Source organism: Vicia villosa, linkage group LG5, assembly GCF_029867415.1.
Source record: "Vicia villosa cultivar HV-30 ecotype Madison, WI linkage group LG5, Vvil1.0, whole genome shotgun sequence".
In the NCBI taxonomy this organism is placed as follows: Eukaryota; Viridiplantae; Streptophyta; class Magnoliopsida; order Fabales; family Fabaceae; genus Vicia; species Vicia villosa.
The window spans coordinates 103948713-103970027 of NC_081184.1; the positions used below are offsets into that span (position 1 = coordinate 103948713).

At 33.4% G+C, this 21315-nt stretch overlaps 2 protein-coding genes across 2 annotated transcripts; one reads left to right on the forward strand and one right to left on the reverse strand.

Annotated features, from left to right (window-relative positions):
- Positions 1-3693: 3693 nt before the first annotated feature.
- Positions 3694-5416, reverse strand: LOC131601927 (3-ketoacyl-CoA synthase 12-like). The gene has a single exon (XM_058873855.1). It carries the CDS (start codon positions 5191-5193, stop codon positions 3763-3765), a length of 1431 nt encoding a protein of 476 aa, XP_058729838.1. The 5' UTR covers positions 5194-5416; the 3' UTR covers positions 3694-3762.
- A 5139-nt stretch (positions 5417-10555) lies between these two features.
- LOC131605103 (uncharacterized) lies at positions 10556-11065 on the forward strand. Its single transcript, XM_058877499.1, has one exon. The coding sequence runs from the start codon at positions 10556-10558 to the stop codon at positions 11063-11065; it is 510 nt and encodes a 169-aa protein (XP_058733482.1).
- The last annotated feature ends 10250 nt before the right edge of the window (positions 11066-21315 follow it).

Genomic DNA, 21315 nt, shown 5'->3' on the forward strand with positions numbered 1-21315 from the left:
GATCGATCTAAACTTTACCCCAAGTCAAAAAAACACATCTTTATGGGCTACAATAAAGGTGTGACGGGGTACAAGTTATGGGATCCAAGTTATGAGATGTTATATTTGATGAGTAATCAATATTGAAACAATCAGATGTGACAATTATGCCAAATACTTTGATAAAATATTCCATTCAGGATAAGATTCAGGTGGACATTGAGGCGCCATCACTGACTCCAAGGTAGATTGTAGCCCAACAACAAGATGAACCAGGCCTAGATTCAACTGGATTATAAGACTATACACTTGTGCGTGATAAGGATTCTCATCATATTACACCTCTAATGAGATATGGATTTGAAGACTTAGCATCATATGCTCTTCTTACCATTTCATGAGACCCTTCTACTTTTCGATAGGCTATGGCTAGCTAGGAGAAAGATAAGTAGATGGGTCCTATGGTGGAGGAGATGAAGTCCTTTAAAAATAACGAGACATGAGATCTTGTTCAGCTGCCACAAGGAAAAAGAGCTATTGGTTGCAAGTGGATGTACAAGAAATAGCCAACAGTAACAGAAAAAGAAGGGGAAAAGTGCAAGGCTCGCCTAGTTGTAAAGGGGTATTCATAGGAGAAGGGGATTGATTATGATGATATTTTCAGTCCAGTTGTTAGACACACTTCTATTAGAGTAGTATTGGCCCTGGTAGCCAACATGGATATGCATTTAGAGTAGATGGATGTGAAAAAGCTTTCCTCCATGGTCATCTAGATTAGAAAATCTACATGGAGCAGCCAGAGGGATTTAGTGATACTGAACACGACAGACTTGTTTGCAAATTGAAGAGGTCTTTGTATGGCTTGAAGCTGTCTCCAAGGCAGTGGTACAAGTACTTTGATTCATACATGCTCCAGATTGGCTATAGAAGTTGTGATTATGATTATTGTGTTTATGTGAGGAGCCTTGTTGATGGTTGTTTTATTTTCTTGTTTACTTTATGTTAATGATATGTTGATTGTTTCCAACCATTTGCATGATGTAAATGAGTTGAAGATCAAGTTGGTTAAGGAGTTTGATATGAAGGATCTGGGCGCTGCAAAGAATATTCTTGGGATGAAAATTCACAGAGACAAGGAGCTAATAAATTATGGTTGTCTCAAAAGCTATGTTGAAGGTGTTTTGCGCAGATTTAACATGAGCAAAGCAAAGTCAAGTGTGCAATGTATAAATAAAGAGAACTATAAATATTCTATAGTCGCAAACATAGATAATTTGATCGAACTGCGTGAACAAAACTTTTATGTGTTTCTCTCTATTCTAATTTATATTCCGGTTTATGTTCTAATATCGTCAAACAATTAAAAATATAGAAAGACTTAGAAAAATTATATAAAAGAATTAAAATTCTAGTCACAATCAAAAAATGTATTCACCACATAATAAAAGTCTAACTCATTACAATTCTAGTCACAATAAAAAATTTTATTCACCACATAATAAAAGTCTAACTCCTTCCTCTACTTCTAATCTAGTTAGTTGATGCACATAACTTTTATTGCATCCATCCAAATTGTATAATTTTTGGCAACATAATTCAATCACAGCTAAACATTCGGCTAATAATGCAAAATGATAATGAAACTAGTTAAGAGGGGCACTCTACCTTTGATTTGATTTAATATAAATTTTCATAAGTCAAGTCATGACCCTATTCGATGGGGCCTTAACTAGTATCACATATTTGTTCTTTGCACAATCCATGGTTCCCTTTTTGTTTGCATTTATTGTGTTGGGTAGCTTCTACAAGTGCTGAATTGATTAATCACAACTCACCACATTTGTTGTTGCTGCTCACTTTAATTATTTCATAGTTGTAGTAAGTAACTTTGTCTCTTTCTAACCTCTTTTTATGCTAAATTAAATTATGTCACTCAGCCGAAAATTTCATTATTGTTACTATTTCAAATCGAAACTAATACTATTTAACTAATCCGAATCGGCGCATCAAAGTGGTTTCAGTCCCCTCCTAATCGTAGTTGTGAAAATTAAACTGTATTTTTCTCTATCAGATCTATCGTCAATCATTACTGAACCAACTAATTATTAGTGACGTGTACATATTTATGATCCATAAAGTTAAAATATGGAATGCAGTTAAAAATTGAATGCAACAGCTCTAAAGCCAGTTTTGCAGCTAGCCCTACCCTTACAGGTAATGCATGGGTCCCTAACTGGAGTATATTGACAGGCAATTTGGAAGGTTTCAATGTTCTCCTAGGTGCATCTCTCTCCAACAAAATAAATGTCACTGAAAAAAAGAGAGAAAATGGAAAAGAAAATGTGGAGTTGAACATAGAGGGCTCAAAATAAAAATTACATGGTGGATGGTGCATTTACTTTCTGGGAGTTTTTGTAAACCTAACAGTAATAATGATGAAGAAAAAGAATGGGTATAGTGATTTTAAAGGTATGACAGAGTGCAATAAATATGTCATTGGTCATTATATATTTCCAATATTTCTATAAACTATCATTGTTATTCAATTATTTTCAGACACATCATAGTAAAACTCTTACCAGTTTAGTGTTTAGGAATTCAAGGATATTACCAAACAATTTATTATTATTATTATTATTTTATTATTATTTTATTATTATTATTATTATTATTATTATTATGTCATTTTTTATATTAATTTATTTTTTTAAATAAATTAATTTTGTCTATGAATATTGATACCTAATAAAATTAAAGGTACTTATAGAATATAATTTTTAACATAAATAGTTCTTTCTAATGTGATGAATATGTATCCAACAAAACTCCAAACTAGTCTTTAGAAGAGATAATACCTTGCACAAGTAAAATTTGCTAGGAATTAATGATAACTATATTATAAGATTTATTTTTCATATTTTTTTTTACAAATTAATTATTTCAACAAATTGAAACAAATAATTCAAATCAAAGGTATGGTAACACATAAAAACTATACTAAAAAAATATTTGGATGAAATTATAAAGATCTCTTCTAATTTTAGAAGAGATTCTGATGAATTCGTTTTGACTTAAAATAATTTTTATACCAAAAAATTCAAAAAAGCTATCCTTTGTCTTAATTTTCTTGTTTTTCAAGAAATTTTCAAGAGATCAATGGAGTTATTCTAATCTAGAGTTTGTCTTACAGATACGAAAATTCTAGACAAAATATTTTTTTATTCTGTATTAATCTCAAGATTCATTTTGGTACTTTAATTTAAACAATTTTATATTAGTTTTTTAATTTTAAAAATATTTTATTTTAGTCATTTTTGTTTAATTAACGACAAAAAAATTTAAAAATCGGTCACTAAAATTCATCGCTAATTAGATAAAAAATACTAAAATGAAACATTTTGAAAGTTAAAAGACCAATATAAATCTTTTTTAAATTAAGAGATCAAAATGAACTTTAAAATTAATGTACGAGAAAAAAATATTTTGTCAAAATCCTAATTACAAATTGTTTTAATCCAAAATATGATTCATGTTCTAGAATATATATAAAGAGAAACAATATTTTTTACAAAATATAGAAACAAATCATAGATGAACAAAAAGTAGACAAACTCATTATATAAAAATAATAACAAGTGTATATATTATTAATACATAACAATGAAATTAATGCACAATAGTAAATAACCTTGATCCACATCAAGAAATCTAGTATACATAAAAAAAATTACACTCCTTCAATCCTCTTTTTTCTTAAATTTTTCAATTAATTACCTTAATTAATCACTTAAGAAAATCAGGAAGTTCAACATTGTTTACATCCTCAACTTGATTAACCCAACCATACTTCTCCATGAAAGGACTAACCAAAGTCTCTGGTGGATAATCCTCAACACAATCATCCCAAACATTCCCATATCCATTTCCAAGATCCTTCATCACTTCCCACAAACAACTATTGCACTTAAATCCAGCTCCAAAACTTATCATAAAAACCCTATCACCTTTTCTTAACCTCTTTTTTGCTTCCATGTAACCTAACACATACCACAAACTACTAGCAGAAGTGTTGCCAAATCTATGAAGTGTCATCCTTGCTGGCTCAAGATCATGCTCACTTAGATCCAAGCTCATTCCAACTCCATCTATCACTGCTTTTCCTCCTGTGTGGAGGCAAAAATGATCAATGCCGGTTTTGAAATTCAATGGTGATTTTTTTGTTACTATTGTTGCTACACCACTAGAGGACTTAGAAGAATAAGTACACATTATTTTAAGTTTCTCCAAAAGTGAGACTAAGAGAAACCTTAAGAGTTCCCTTGTTGGTAAAATTTTGGGTGATATTACTCTTAGGTTGTCAACAAATGCTCTTGTTGCGGCTTTTGGGAGATTTTTTCCTAAGAAAATACCACTCTTGCCTTGTTCATCTTCCTTTTGAAGGCAACATCCGAACGACTCGTCTCTCGCGCCGTGGTGAGTTCTTACTAAGCAGTTTAGTTTCAGTATAGCTTTGTGCTTTAAGGATCTTTTGTTTGTTAGAAGAACCGCGCATCCGCCCGAGCGGAAGAGACAGTTGGCAAGGATCATTGATTTGTTGTTTCCCGGGTACCAATTTGGACTAAGAGACTCTGATGTGACCAAAAGTGCTAGCTTGTTTTTTTGTGATTTGAAAATATTTTGAACAATGTCTAGGGAGATAAGACTAGCACTGCAGCCCATTCCGGTGAGGTTGTAGACTTTGACGTCGTGGCGTAGTTTGTATCGGTTGATGATCCGCGCGGATAGAGACGGGAGAGTGGAGAGCATGGAGATGTTGACGACGAGGACGTCGATTTCGGAGGGGGGAATTTTCGACCGGGCTAGGAGTTTCACAATGCTGTCGTCGAAAAATTCTTCCATCTCCGAGATCCCGTCGTGGATGGTTGGCGATGCTTCGCGGCCCTCGAAGACGTTTCTTGGCGCGTAAGTTTGCTCGCCGATGCCGGAACTTACTATGGCTTTGAGAAGAAATTTGTACTCATCTAGACCCAAATTCTCGGTTCTTCTGATTATTTTGCCACAAAATTCTGTCCCTAGCATTCTATCTTGTGTTGGTTTGTGACATTGGTAATCTAATAGGTAACACTCTTGGTCCCTCTTTTGATCGAATAGTTTCCATAATAGGAAACACAAGTACAATGCTGGGACAAGAAAAATTAAAGAGAGAGACTCCATTTGAGAGAGAGAAGAAAAAGGGTTAGAGAGTTTTTTGTGGAGAGAGATTTAATTTGGAGATGGAAAGTTCAAGGGAGAGTAGTGTTTATAAGGAGAGAGTTTTGTTGAGTTGAGTTGAGTGTGTCATGGTGGTATAGTTTTTTTGGAGCATGTGAATGTGTTCATTAGACTTAACAACATGTCAATATCTCAACCCCCAACAAACTTTATTTTTATGTTTTGTTAAAATCTTTGGTGTGTCATGTACCTTGAACCTATGTAGTAGCTTCTTCTCAATGCAAAGTTGTTGGATATGGATATAAGAAGCTTTTGCACTTTCAACGACTCTCTAACCATTGCAACTACTTTCCAAGATCCAGTTAAGAGTGTGTGTGTGTGTATGGCCAGTTGGAAAAAAAATTGTTATTTGTTTTTATAAAAGACAAAATTGAAATTAGAGGTTGTGGAATGTGCATAGGTATAATGTGAGTATTCATTTATGGTAGCATGGTCAAATGTGCATAGGTAACATGTCACCATTTTATTCATGAGAGCAAGATAGCATGTAGCTTTTAGTTTCAAGAAGGTTTTTTAGTTTCAAGAAGCAACATGGGTCGTCTTTATGGGTGATATATCCAAGTTTATAAGTGGAAGATCTGTCCCTAGTTCATTCAACAAGTTGATTTTGTAATAACTGAATTAGACTTGGCTTAAATTGTATTAAAATCTATTTAAGATTGCTTAACAAATTGGTATTGATATTAAGGTTTCAGCTTAAATTTATGACCTGAGTTTGAATCCCGCTACCAAAATGTGAAAAATTGATAGTAATACGTAAGTTTATACACAAATATTCTTTAATATTCAAAATTTTCTGTAACACAATACATATGAGTTTTCAGACTCAACTCTAAATTTTATATTTCACAAAATAATTTATGTAAGATTTATTATGCCACAAGTTATGTCCTAAACGTGAGAGATGTGACTAAAAATTTCACATTACATAAAATATTTAAAATAAATTTTATGTCAAATAAAATGCATTATATCATAATTTATCATATCGACATGGTCAAACTCAAATTCAAAGTGTTAATTCCTAAATGTCAAAGATGTGTGCTAAAAGAAAAGAAAAGAAAAATGACTCGTGACTATTTATCAATATGTTTTACAATATGATTCATGAGTAACTTTTAGGCAAACACAATATAATACAAGTACAAATTTAGTTTTACAAATTTAGCTTAAACATGAGAGAAAGAAATGAAACTAAAATCAACCGAACAAACCCCTTTATGAGAGACTAAGGTGTCAACCCGTAATAGGCCAAACAATCATACACGTACTAGTATTGTAACTAACTAGTTGGTCTTGTACGTAAGTGTCTCATAAGCGTGTAAAATGAAGTTGAGTTGATTTCTAATTTTATTTCAAAATAAAATGTCACTATAACTTAACCAAAAAATAGGTTTTGATTTTTTTTTTTTAAAACTAAGACACCATCATCAATTGTTGCCGACCCCTGCTCTAACAACTAGTGTGACTACCATAGACCATCGTTGAGATTATCTTCGACCATCACCAATCACTTCTAACCTACATGGACAGAGCCAGACAACATATATTAGTGTGACTAAACATAAAAGAAAATACGAACTAAATCATATTAAAAATGAATAATAATATTATTTAATGCAATACATTACAATGAAAATCGTCTATCATCATTTCTTGAAAATGAGCTAAAATGACATCATTGTTACTTGTTCCAAGAACATCTCTTTCTATAAAAGTTACAAGACGGTCATTTAATCAATGGTCAGTCATTTTGTTACATAACTGACTCTTCACAAACTTCATAGCTGAAAAAACACATTTCACACTTGCAGTTGCTACCGAAAGACTAAAGTCAATTTCAAAAGCTTATAAACCATACCAAATGTGTTGCACTTATTTTCCACAAGTTTTACACAAAGATCTGAAAGTCCTTATATCTTTGTAAATTTTGGAGAAAAAATAAGAGGTTTTTGGATTAGTAAATATGAGAACAAGAGACAAATATGAGAGATGGCGGGGTTTGAGAAGAAGAGAAAAAGAAGTTATTGCGTGAGAGAGAGAAAGAAAAATGAGAAGAAATATTAAAAGAGAGAAAAAAGTGAGTTGGTGTGTTCGTAGTATTTTTTTTCTAATTTATGGAAAATGTTAACCAATGCTCTTGGGACACTCTTTAAGTGATTAAAATAATAAATTTTTTTAAAAATGTGTTTATTCAATGCATTGAAAATTGAAATATTGACTTTTATAAATAATTTTTTTATTTAGTATTCTTAAAAAGTGTCCTAATTTATAAATTAACTTAATTTTAATACAACTAAATATTCACTACAACGCGCAAGGCTTTTAAAAGCGCTTTTTTTGGCCTTTAACAGCGCTTTAAAGCGCTGCCAAAGCCAGCGCTGGCATAGGCTACGAAAGCGCTTTTAAAAGCGCTCTGGTAGGCCCCCCCTATAAGAGCGCTTTTCTGGAAAAAGCGCTCTTGTAGGCCCCCCTTTAAGAGCGCTTTTCAGGAAAAAGCGCTGTGGTAGGCACCCCTATAAGAGCGTTTTTTTCAAAAGCGCTTTCGTATGTTGCGTTTTTTTTTTTATGCTTTTTATTATTTCTAAACCTGCACTTTTGGTAGCAATATTTTAGAACCTGTAATTTACTATTTTTTGGCAGTATTTTTTCATGAACCTATAATTTATCATTTCAAATCGATATATACCATTATAATCGATATCGATTATATACAAAAAAAGTATTATATTATATACCATTAATGTAAATCAAAATACATATATACATATTTCTAAACCAAAACAACTAAACCAATTCACATATTTCTAAACCAAAACAACTAAATGGGAAACAACTTCCGAGTTCTTATGCAACCAATGTGCGCTTCCTGTATTATTTGGAGCTATGTTGTATTGATGCTTTAGTGGAGAACCAGTAGTCACCTGAGCTATGTTGTATTGTGTCACAGAATATGAATCAAATAACTGTACCCCGAACGATCCTGCCACAGAAGACTTCGGGGTACATTACTTGATTCATATTCTGTGGAACATAATCGGCAGGGGCACATTGTGTTCTATCCTTTACCAGTCCATCCACTGTTTGAAGCTCAACCTACAATAGAAAAACGTGATTATTTACACAACATTCACATTCTCAATATTTTCTCTATCAACCAAAAATTTCCTCATCTCCGAACAAAAGACAAAATAGTTAATAAAAATAGTGCTATACCAGAACAGAAACCAATTTATAAGAAATCAATTAACAACCACATGCACATAAAAATAGTTTTTGATAAAAGAACAAGTCAATTGAGCCAACAACCAAAAACCCTAAAAAAAATCAGCCGTAGAGCCGTAGAGCCAACAACCAAAAACCCTAAAAAAAATTCTGTTCATCATCTTCGAAAAACCTCTCCAGAAACTGTAAATACATTGTTCATATTCATCCAACAACAATCACAATACACAGCCGCAAACACTAACCAAAACCCTAATTGTTCATCTTTCTCATACACGCAAACCATTCATCAGAAACAAAACCATTCACAAATCATCATCAAACATAACCAGACAAACATTCATCAAACCCAAACATTTGTTCATCACTTTCCTAATCAAACAAACCCTTCAGAAATTTGAGAGAGGAAGAGAGAATAAGAAATAAACTCAGAAAGGTCTCACCCGGTTTTGGTTTGTAGATTCAGAATCGAAACCGAACTCAGCAACAACACGAACCTCAACTCACCATAAACTCGTGTGTTTTGGATCTGAAAGGAAGAAGAACGGCGGAGGATGCTAGGGTTTCGGAGAGAGGACGGCGGGGCAACGAAGGAAGAAGAAAGATCTGAAACAAAACGCGTGTGTTTGTAAAATATATAATTTTTTAAATGGGCTACCAGAGCGCTTTTCAAAAGCGCTTTAATAACACCCCCTACCAGAGCGCTTTTATCCCAAAAGCGCTTTCGTAGCACCCACCCTATAAGAGCGCTTTTAAAAGCGCTTTCATAACCCCCCTACGAGAGCGCTTTTTAAAAGCGCTCTCATACCCCCCTACCAGAGCGCTTTTTAAAAGCGCTCTCATAACTCCCCCTACCAGAGCGCTTTTTTTGCATCATTTTTCCTTGTTTATTAATTTTGTTTTTAGCGAGCCCTACGAGAGCGCTTTTGCTAAAAGCGCTTTAGTAGCTGCGCTGCTACAGCTTAAATTTGGCGTAGTGATTATATATAATATAAAAAATTTAAAAAATCTGGGGTGGCTAAAGTCACACCCTGCCTCAAGGTGAGTCTGCCCCTGGTCACCTATGATAACCACCATGTCCATTAAAATCTCCATATAACTATCATTATGACAACCATTCTAATCACTTTTGATCACCACTTTAACGAATGCGACCACTGGTCCAAAATCATATACCATCACTTTCACCACTTTTAATCACCATCATGTCCACCTATCATTTTTCTAACAAACAATAACTACCTTTATGACTACAACTCTGATCACTACTAGCCACCACTTTGATCATCGTCAACCACCACTTTAAACGTCACCACCAACCACCATTTTAATCATTGTCCAACACCACTTTGATCATCGCCGATCATCAATCATCACCAGCGACTACCACTATAACCACCACTTCGATCATCGTAAACTATTATTGGTCATCACCACCAACTACCACTACTCTAACTTCCACCTATTAGCACCACTCTAACCACCACCATCACCACTTTGACACACATTTGTCGACAACTATCACTTTTAAGCACTGTTATAAAATTATTATTAATTAAATATATTATACATTTGTAAACCTAATAATATGAAAAGCTTGTTCAAGATATATTTATCATGAATATTTATTTTTATGTTAATATTAAAAATTGATTTTTTTTTTAATTTAATAATTCAAAACTAAAACTGATTTTCGTATTTTGAAAATCTTAAAACTCAATAAATATTTGTTTCAATTTTTGAAAATTTAAATATTTGTTTCAATTTTTGAAAATTTAAATATTTGTTTCAATTTTTGAAAATTTAAACATTTGTTTCAATTTTTGGAAATTTCAGAATAGAAAATCATTTCAAACAAAGCTTAAGGAAAGTTTTGCAAATCCATTTTCTAATTCATTGTTTGCCCAACAAAATAATTTTTCAAAAGTAATAACTTTTCTTTAGCCCAAAAATAAAATTACAAAGGATTGTGAGAAATGTCCTAAGACAATGCATTAAAGACAATTAGCAGTTGCAGTAAGGATGGGATGATATCGGATTTGGTTTTTGGGAGGATAACTTTTGAAGATGGGATGTCCCTATGTTAAAGTCGTTGTCTATTGTAGATGCAGGAGCAGAGGAGGAAGCGGTTTTGTTGAGCATTTTGTGTGATCTGCATTCGGTTCGGGGTATGCAGGATAAAGTTGGGCTGCCAAATGCCAATAAACAATATTATGTTCTGTCATTCTACAAACTAATAATGCAGGTGGAGCCTTTGGATCAGATTAACGAATCAATCAAGGAAGTAATTGCATTACTGTGGGAAGTAAAAGTTCCATCGAAAGTCAAAATTTTTATTTGGAGACTGTTGTTTGACAAGCTGTTCACTAGGCATCAACTCATTCGAAGAAATATCATACCGAATTCAATGGAGAATCATTGCCCTTTCTCCACGGTTAGTGAAGAGAATGTGTTTCACTTGTTTTTTAACAGTCACACTATTGTTTCAGTTTGGGATCATGTGTTGCTTTGGCTGGATAAAGAGAATTCGAGGTTGAACGATACCACTGAGCATTTTTTGCTATTTAATAAGGCTCTTAGTGGTAGTTGAAGGATAGAAAAACACTTAGAAAGGGGGGTTTGAATAAGTGTGACTTCAAAAACTTGTAAGATAAAAACAATTAACACAATTATTTTGATCCTAGTTCGTTGTTAACGAAACTACTCCAGTCCACCCCCTTAGAGTGATTTACCTCAACTGAGGATTTAATCCACTAATCCAACTGATTACAATGGTTATCCACTTAGAGACCTTCTAAGTCTTCTAGAGTCTACAGATCACAACTTGATCACTCTAGGAACCTTTTACAAACAATGTAAAACTAATGTTTACAAGAGTAAGATTGCTTCTAATAAAGCTGTAATCACAACAGTGATATTTCTCTTAAGTTCTAAGCTTAACGCTCACTAAATATTACAAGAGTTTGTGAGGTTGAAGATGAATTTCGTAAGATTTGATTTTGACAGCGTTTCAGTATTATGCACAAATGTTCTACTTTGCTTATGATCAGAACTTCTATTTATAGGCGTTGAGAGGAAATGATCGTTGGGAGCATTTAATGCTTTGTGTGAATAGTACAGCTCTGCATTTAATGTTTCACACTTTTGTCAACTACCTCGAGCCTTGATTTTCCTGCTTTTACTGACTTTGTCTTCTGTAGCTTCTAACGTTCCTTTTGTCAGTCAGAGATTAGACGTTTCAGCCTTTCATCTGGTACTTTCTTTTGGACTCAGATTTTGTGTATAACAATGTTTGAATATCAGAGTCAACAACTTGGTGCAGAGCATCTTCTTGTCTTCTGACTTTGAAGAGCTTGAGCGTGATACCAATCAGAACTTCGGTGCTTCTGCTTCTGACTTCGTTCTTCTGATGCATTCAGTTCATGTTCTGATTCTGCTTGACCATCTTCTGATGTCTTGCCAGAGCATGTTCTGATGTAGTCATCCAGAACCTTCTGAGTCAGTGCTTCTGAGCGCTGATTTGTGCATACTCTTTATGTATTTCCTGAAATGGAAATGCAAAGGATTAGAGTACCACATTATCTTATACAAAATTCATATATAATGTTATCATCAAAACACAGAATATTGATCAGAACAAATCTTGTTCTAACAGTAGTTATGGGAAAAATAAGGAAAGCATAATTTGGATGGCTACCACATGAAACATTTGGAAAATGAGAAATGATTGGTTATTCAATGTAGATGAAGGGGATGTTTGAGAAATTGTGTTTAATATTAAACTGGTTTCGTGGCTATGGTTGGCAATAGATAGTAAGAATTATAAGGTGTGTTCTTTTTATGAATGGTGTAAATGTCTATTGAATTTCCTTTAGTAGACTTGTATGTGTGTTAGTTCTTGGTTGATGTTGTATTTGGGTTGAGTATCCCTTATGTGTGTGTGTGTATGTATATATATATATATATATATATATATATATATATATATATATATATATATATATATATATATATATATATATATATATATATATATATATATATATATATATATATATATATATATATATATATATATATATATTATAAAAAAAAGATTGTGACATGCACACCATATTAAAATATTTAAGAAGTATTAGATTATATAAATTTTGGGTTTGCTTACTATGGAAAGCTTTGGAATTAAAATAATTAGATGAGGAGAATTAAAAAAAAAAGTGCAATTATAAGTGAAAAAATATATATATAAAAATTCGGTAGATGAGTATTGTGGAGTATAATGCGACTCATTTTAAAATATTTGAAGAGTTTTATAAATATTTATAAGATGTAGATGAGTTGTTTAATCAATTGAAAAGACTGAAAGAATATAAAATTTTTTAATAGATCTCATTTTAAAAAATTCGGTTTGATGGATCTGAGAATATTTTTTATGTGTGTTTGTCTTTTATGTACCATTAATTTTCAGCATATTTTTTTTCAAACAAACATGCTTATATTAAAACACAAGCAAGTACAATTAGGATTGGATAAAACTCAAACCCTAATGCCCGAATTAAGGAAATTTCTTGGTAGATCCCCCTATGGGGAGAACGTCCAGTGAAAACCCCATAATACCTCTGCTTCGGAGATGCATCTCCGAAGTTTTTTCTTTCTTTCAAATTTTCTCAGAATTCGGAGATGTATCTCCGAAAACATCAATTGGGGGGTGTTTTCGGAGATGCATATCCGAAAACACCAATTTCACATTTTTTTATGTTTCGGAAATGTATCTCCGAAATATGCAGAAACCTATTTGTTTTTTGTTTAAGATTTACAATATTTAGTCCCGTATTCTATTTTAAACGACAATGCAAAAAGCAATGCTTAATGTAAATAGTGCTTGATATAAACTAAATATAACACGCAAGTTGGAATAAAATACTAATAATATATATATATATATATATATATATATATATATATATATATATATATATATATATATATATAAATAGTGTACGGAGATGTCAAAATAATACAACCCGAATACGAAAAAGTCAAGACTAGAAAATACATAGGCAACAGCTAGTGGGTATGCCTAACCCTAATGCCCTGGGACCTCCTCTGCCTGGTATATGCCGTCGCACCGCTCGCGTCACCGACCATCCTCTCCACAACTACAATCGCCTCTGGACCGCCCTACGTGATGATACCTCGGTCCATTGCTTCCCGCCCAAGCATCTCTATCCTCTGGCATATCGGTAGGAGATCAGTGGCATGGTCATCCTCAGCCTACTGGTTCTCCAAGATCTCCTCATATGCTGGCCTAGGAAGTCCGGGAGCTTCGGGTGTTATTAGAGGATGTGACACCCGATAGAACCATGTCACGTACCCCTCTACACAATGCCACTCCTGGGTGGCCTGCATACGCCGATACTCCTCCGGGACCAAATAATGCGCCCAATCCTCAAATATAGCAGTGAGCTCCACTCGGGTAACTGTGTTGGGAGCAGCCTCAAACGGTGACCTTGGTATCATCTGCACATGTCCAAACTGCCTCATGCACTGCTTCGGAAGATACCTCACCATGGTGTAGGCCCCGCATGCCAACCAGCCAGAGTATAATGCGATGCGATTAAATGGGACAACAACAGTGTAGTCACTGAATGGCGTCCAATGAATGTCATCGTGAGTTGTGCAATTGAGGTACCCGCGATATGGTCCCACTGCGTTGTTCCCCTTTGGAGAACGTATCGGGCGGACCTGAGAAAAGCGTCATCGTACGCAGGATCAATGGCGAAGTCGTGGATGTGGGGGAAGTAAGAGATGATGCAGCCCTAAAACACAAATACGATAATGTATTAAAAATAAATACGAAGCATAAATAAATGTGAAATAATTAACAAAGAAACGTACCGTCAGGAGTGAGCAAGATCCAATCAACTTCCTGGTCCTCTAGTTGGAGGCTTCATTCAGCTTCTGGTATAGGTATACCAAAATAGCCGACCCCTAGTTCCACTGGTTAATGGTACTCAGGTCGATAAAGTAGCGGTGATATGTCATGTCAACATAGGTTTCACCCATGAGGAACCAGGCTCATCCATCTGGACGAATACTCGTACTCGGCCCCGTCCCTGTGTCGCTGCCAACTATGACGCCCGCTCGCGTCTAGCTAACGCTGCATGGGTCTCTCTGCCCTGTTTGAGTCGTGCGGGGTTTCCTGCCGTATTCCTGAACAAAATTGAAATCCATAAGAATGCGAAACAATAAAGAAAATAAAAAAAAACTTTCTGGGTTAATTTCAGAAGTACATTTCCGAAACTGGTCAAAGAGGTGTTTTCGGAAATGCACTTCCGAAACCCCCTGCGAACACCTTTTTTGCAGAACTTCCAATCCTTGCCGAAAGTGCTTCAAAAACAAATTTTTACTACCTAAACAACCTCAGTGACATATAATAACTAAACCCTATAACATTTCAATAATTTCTAACAACCCTACTATGCATTTCAATCCTATAGTTGAAGGATGTAAAACTTACAAATTGGAAGCTTTGAGAGTTAGCCTTTGAGTGGTCTTTGAAGGTTGTAGAACAACTTTGGAGAGTGAAGTTCGTGTAGTAGGAACCAGAAATGGAAAGATTTTTGAAAGTTTTTGAGTTTTAGGGTAAAATGGAAATGGGGGGAGGTTGTTTTGTATAAACAGCAAAACGCGTATTTTTCGGAAATGCATCTCCGAAATGTTGTTTTCGGAAATGCATTTCTGAAAAAGTTTTTTTAACTTAAAAAAAAGTGATTTCGAAGATATATCTCTGAAATCACTCTTTTTTTTAACATCGGAGATGCATTTCCGAAATAAAAGGGCATTGTGGATATTTCACCGCGGGTGACAAAAAGGATAGGAGGTTTATAAAGAAATTTCCCGAATTAATCCCTAACCTAGCAAGGGCATTTGAAACTATATGCTATTCTACTAAAATATGTTTGTCCAAAATTATATGTCTTTTATAATATCAATAAAACATTGCTATTTTCTTTCTTGTTTTACCATTTATTATTTTTAATTTATTTTTCATTCTAATAATAAATAATATTTTTGTAAAATATCTTATAATTTTCTCCATATAAATTAAGTATACTTTTTTGTACGAAATTGCCAGAAAAAAATTGGGGGATGAGGCATATTAATTTTTTAGTAAAAACCTGTCTATTTAAACAATTTTATCTATGTATGTTAAACAAGTATTATAACATCAAAGTTCATAAAGAATGGTACTTCCTCCAACTTATTATAAGTATCATTTTTGTAATATTTTTTGTTTTAGATTATTTGCTCTTTTAAAATACTAAGACAACTTATTTAGTTTTTCAAATAAAATACTATTAATTATTATCCAATAAAATATCTTATTAATAAAAAAGTATTCTACTAAATTAAATTTTTTATATCATTAAAATTAACTGAATTAATTATTTTTAAGAATACTCAAACAAGTTAAAGGTTTTGTCGTAATCTAAAAAGTTGGGGGCTCGAGTTGAATATTGAAAGTTCTGTCAGAGTTTAGTTAGGGTTTTGTCGTTCACCATCACCAACAGTTTCAATGTACATGGAAGTGTGTGTCTTTTCTGAATCCATCAATTTATATTCCAATGGAGAAAAATGTGTGTATAACTCTTTCATACATGCGTTTCAACATGTGGAGGAAGAGGCCGAAATGAATAAACTTCCAAAACATACGATAAATGGAGATTTTGTCTGCATCAAAATTTCACAGGAGGAATATATAGTAAGGGTGTTCATGGATACGGGTTGACCCACGAACCCGCTAACCCAAACCGAACCAATCCATAAATTACTCGAACCCGTTCATTTATAAGTATATCCAACCCACAACAACCCATATAATTTTGGTTCGGGTATCGGGTTTGAGTTTTGCAACCCGCAGATCCGTTGACCCAACCCATTGATGTTACATTAGTAATTTCTTATTTTTTATTATTATTTTAAATAGAAATATAAAATTATTATCTTAGTGCTAACCATAATTTTTCCAAAAAAGCTTTATTCTCCACCAATAATTCTACTAAATCAATGAGTTTACGTAATTCTAAGACAAAATGTTGTTTCTTATTTTCTCTTATATCATTTCTAACTAACGTATTTTATTAAAATAATGTGTCTTGTGAAATTTTATACTATTATCTAATGTTATGTCATGTTGATGAATATTATTAGATATTATATGATATGCTTCATCCATTTTGTATGTTAGAAACGAGTATAAATGTATTGAATTGTGTTACAATATTTATAAATTAAAAAAATATATTATTTTTTAATTTGAAACACAACCCACAAACCCAACCCAATCTAATCCATAAATGAACGGGTCGGTTCGGGTTGGTTTTGATAATGAAATTTCGGATTGGATGGCGAACCCAACCCATTAAAGTTTGAATGGGTTAGGTAACAGGTTAGGCCAAACCCGGTCCAACCCAACCCATGTACACCCCTAAATATAAGAAAGTTTTTAAGGAATGCAATAATAACTTACATGGTTGATTAATCATGGGTAAGGGAGAGAAAGCCTTTGACAACCATAGAATTGGAGAAGAAGTTAAATGACGTATGGTTGGGCATGGCGGAGAAGAAGATTGTACTGATAGGAAAATATTTATTTGAATTTTGATTCAACAATGCAGAAGATAAGAGAAAGGTATAGGCTCTGGGATCTTGTAACCTTAAATCGAGATTACTTAGAATTTCAAAGTGGGGACCAGATTTTACTACGCACACTCAACGACAAACACATGTGCAAGCTTGGGTGAGAATATATGATTTGCCTAAAAAATACTAGAGGCCTCGTATTTTTTTTAAATAGTCAGAGGAATTGGTGTTAGAACAAAATTTGTGTGTACCATATCCTTTAGGATTTAATGATAACAAAGTATTTAAAGAGAACTTGGTATACTAATGTTTATTCAAGTGAGCAGGATTGTAGATTAAAATCTATGATAGAAACTAAGTTCCAGCACTGAAAATTGAACATTAAAGATAAGTTGAAAGAACTAACATATGAAGGTACAAATTTTGAAAAAGACAACTTCTAAAGACCATAGTCCGAGGAAATTCAACCTCTGAAGATCTAGACTCTGAAGAAGCACTACTACAAAAAGTGATTCTAATGTCGAACGTGAAATGCATCTTACCTCGACAAAAGAATCGAAGTAACGAAGGTTATCATGAAAAGTATTGATTTAACACATTGATTTTTAAAACACCGAGGTAAAGGGTTCATTATGGCATGGGTTCGAACCCATCTTATGCACTATTATAAAAATGAGGGGTCATTAGCTTTTTTTTTAATAAATCTCGTTATAGTGTTTACACGGAATATTAATAAAATAATTTTTTTACAAACTACTTTGTTTATCCAAATTATTACATTTTTTACACACAAAAAAAATTTAATTGTCCATGAAGATCATATGTTGGATCTTCAATCCTTTGATATTCTCCAAACCAAAAAAAGGATATTCTCTATGGCTTTTGCTTGCATTTGTTTCTGATATGAACAAAAAAAGGGTTAGACAAATAAATAATTTTCTGCTCAAATAAATACTTTAAAACACAAACCTTATACTCAAATAATCTTCTGCTCTAGCAATCCATTGTAAAGAACTATCCATGGCAAACACCCTTGAAAACCTTAAACTCTTCATGATGTTGGATTTTTAAATCCTTGATATTCAAGGGAGTATAAAATGATGGGTGCATAATATTCTGGGGAACAAAAAAAGGGTGAGATAAATAAATAAAATGATGTTGCAAGTCTTAAAGTGGAGGATAGTTTCAAGGGCTTTATGATGTTTCACAATGCTTTTATAATGGAAGTTATTTTTATTTCACACGGATCACTAATGGTAATGTATTGAGCATTGATAGTCATGAAATGGAAGACAATGATTTGATTACGGACAGATTAGAACATTTATTTACAAATAAAAATACAATTAAAATAGAGGTTCCAATGTTCCCTCGAATTTTTGGAAAACCGACGAGTTAGAACATTTATTTATAAATAAATAATACAATTAAAAAAGTGGTTCCAATGTTCCCTCTATTTTTTTGTAAAACCGACGCGTTTGAACATTTATTTACAAATAAAAAATACAATTAAAAGAGAGGTTAGAACACCGACATGACGCGCATGGATTGGAATCATATCACTAAAATAACAATGATCAGTTATATTCTAGTCGTAACGTCACTTTTGGATTATCAAGGAGGCTTTTGAGCTATCTAAACGTCTGGTTGCGATCTTCAAACATTATGTCAAAATCTTTTCCTATTTTCAAAGTGCTATTGTTTAAAAAATGTATGCAAATTTGTTGTTTGTTATCAATAAGAAGTATGTAGATTTCAATGATTTCGATCGTTTTGAACTAAGAAAAGCTGTTATCAAACAGAGGTTGAATGGTTACTTTCAAATTCTCCATGGCCCCATATACACTAATCTCGTTAAAGAGTTCTGGATGAATGCCTCCGTTGTGCCAACTAGTCATGATGAAGTCATTCAGCCCTATATCAATAGCTCTCATTTCTTCATTACTCCATCACTGATTGCTATGACAATCAACTGTCAAGAGATAGGTAGTTGTGTTGAGCACTATGAAAATAATAATGTTTACTCAACCCAACTTCACTGAATTTATGCCAAACAAAATAACCTCTCCATTCTAGCTTCTCTACTCCCTATTGCAATTGGTTTCAACTTTTAGTGGCAAATCTCCGTCCAAGAGAGAAAGACCTAGAAACGCTTACTTGTTATGACAAACATCTCTTGTTATTCCTCACCTACAACATGAGAGTTAATCTTCCTCTTACCATTTTCAACTTCTTGAAGGAAATGATAAATACTTCTCGGGAGAAAACGATTTTCCTAATACCTTATGGAAGAGTTCTTTCTGAACTTTTCCATAAGTTAGGGATAGTTAGGGTAATGTTGAAGTTGAGTGGACTAAGAAGTTTGAATTTGTTGAGTAGTTTTCTTTGTTGTGTTGTTTTTTTATTATTATCAATGAAATATTTATTTTTTCTATTATTGTCTATTATTGATAACAAAGTTTTAAATGTGGAAACGGGGCTTTGAAGCGAGGTTCTTATAGCTATATTACCTCGGTTCTCAAGAAAACCGAGATAACAGGTTTACTAATTTTTTAATGGATAAATAAAGGCGCTAACTTATAGATGTGTTACCTCGGTTTTGTATAACACCGACTTAACATGTTGTTTATCTTATTAAAAAAAAATAAACATTGCGCTCCCAGGATATATCCTCTCATTTTTTAGCATGTTGGAGATGAAAGTTTCATCAAAAAAAGTGTTATTCGTTGTAGTGAAGTATAGTTCTGAAGATTAAGTCAGCATCTGAAGACTTAGAGTCTGAAGGATCAAAAACTGAGACACGGACTCTAAAGACTTAAATTTTGAAGCTACTCAAAGCTCAAGGGCCAAGGGAGTTTCTGACAAGTCATTATCAAACTCTTAATACATTTTGTCTTCTTCTGATTATCCTCTTCTGTTCACGTGAAGACTTAGCGAAAATATGCAAAAGACCGAAGGAATACAATTGGTAATTCCTCTTGTAGAAAGGGAGTTTCAAATGGCCTCTCAAAAAACATTAACCATATCAGGAAGCTTTCCAACATCTCCGATGATGCTTCTCTCAAATAATCACTTGTGCATGAAGTCTTCTTCAATGACTCTTTTATGTTCCTCTATTTAAAGAGCTGGAAGTTTGAAGAAAACTACAACATTGTGCCCTGACAAACAAAGAGCTGCTACTCTGTCAAAAACAAAGCACAAGCTTAAATTAGGAATTCATAGCTCTTGTATATTCTAGAAATTCCTAAGTATTAGAGTCTTTACATGATGTATTCTGTTAACACCTCTGATTTTACATCAAGTGTAATACTCACACTGTCTTTCTTTCTAAGTTAGATTGTAGAAGTCTCTGACTTGTGTGCTTGAGCATTTGAAGTCTCTTTCTTGTGTGCTTGTACATCTGAAGTCTTTTGCTTATGTGCTTGAGCATTGAAAGTCTCTTACTTGTGTGTTTGAGAAAAGGAAATATATTGCTTGTGTGCTTGAGCAATGTGTAATCAGTTGTGATTATAGTGAAAAAAAATTGTAGTACAAGGGGACTGGACTACTCCTATTTTGTAGGAGGAATCAAGATAATTGCTTGTGTCTTTTGTTCTCTCTTCTTTACCTCTGAACCTTTATTTCGCTGCATACTTCAAATTCTTACTCATATTTTGATCTCGTGTTTAGAATCAGATAAGAGATTTTGAAGATCAAAAAAATAAAATATTAACACAATTCAACCCCCCTTCTTAAGTTTTTCTCACCTTTAGTTGGCATCAGAGCATGGTGTGTGCATCAACACTCAAAAGTGGTACACAAAAAGATATTGAGAGAAAAACATGCTTGAAGGAACTGAAACTAGTGGTCACACTCCTACTCATACAAACCTTGTTGTGCCATTTGATTATAGTGCTTCTGGGAGGAACAATTATACTTATAAACCTCCAACCTTCAGTAATTCCAGTGAGTTTTAATGGAGGAAAATTAAAATGTACACTCACATCATAGGTCTTGATGATGAGTTATGGTATATTATTGAAGATGGTATTGACATTGAAGTAGATGGAGTATGTATGATGGCTGATAGTAAGAGTCTCACACTTGCTTAGAAAAAAGATATATAGAAAACATCATAAAGTAAGAGGAATCCTAGTAGATGCTCTACCTCATTTTGAGTATCTCAAGATTCTCAATAAATGTATTGCTAAACCA

What these genes read in the sequence shown, in the direction of transcription:
- LOC131601927 (XM_058873855.1), bottom strand. Translation starts at nt 5,193, where the DNA reads ATGGAGTCTCTCTCTTTAATTTTTCTTGTCCCAGCATTGTACTTGTGT.
- LOC131605103 (XM_058877499.1), top strand. Translation starts at nt 10,556, where the DNA reads ATGTTAAAGTCGTTGTCTATTGTAGATGCAGGAGCAGAGGAGGAAGCG.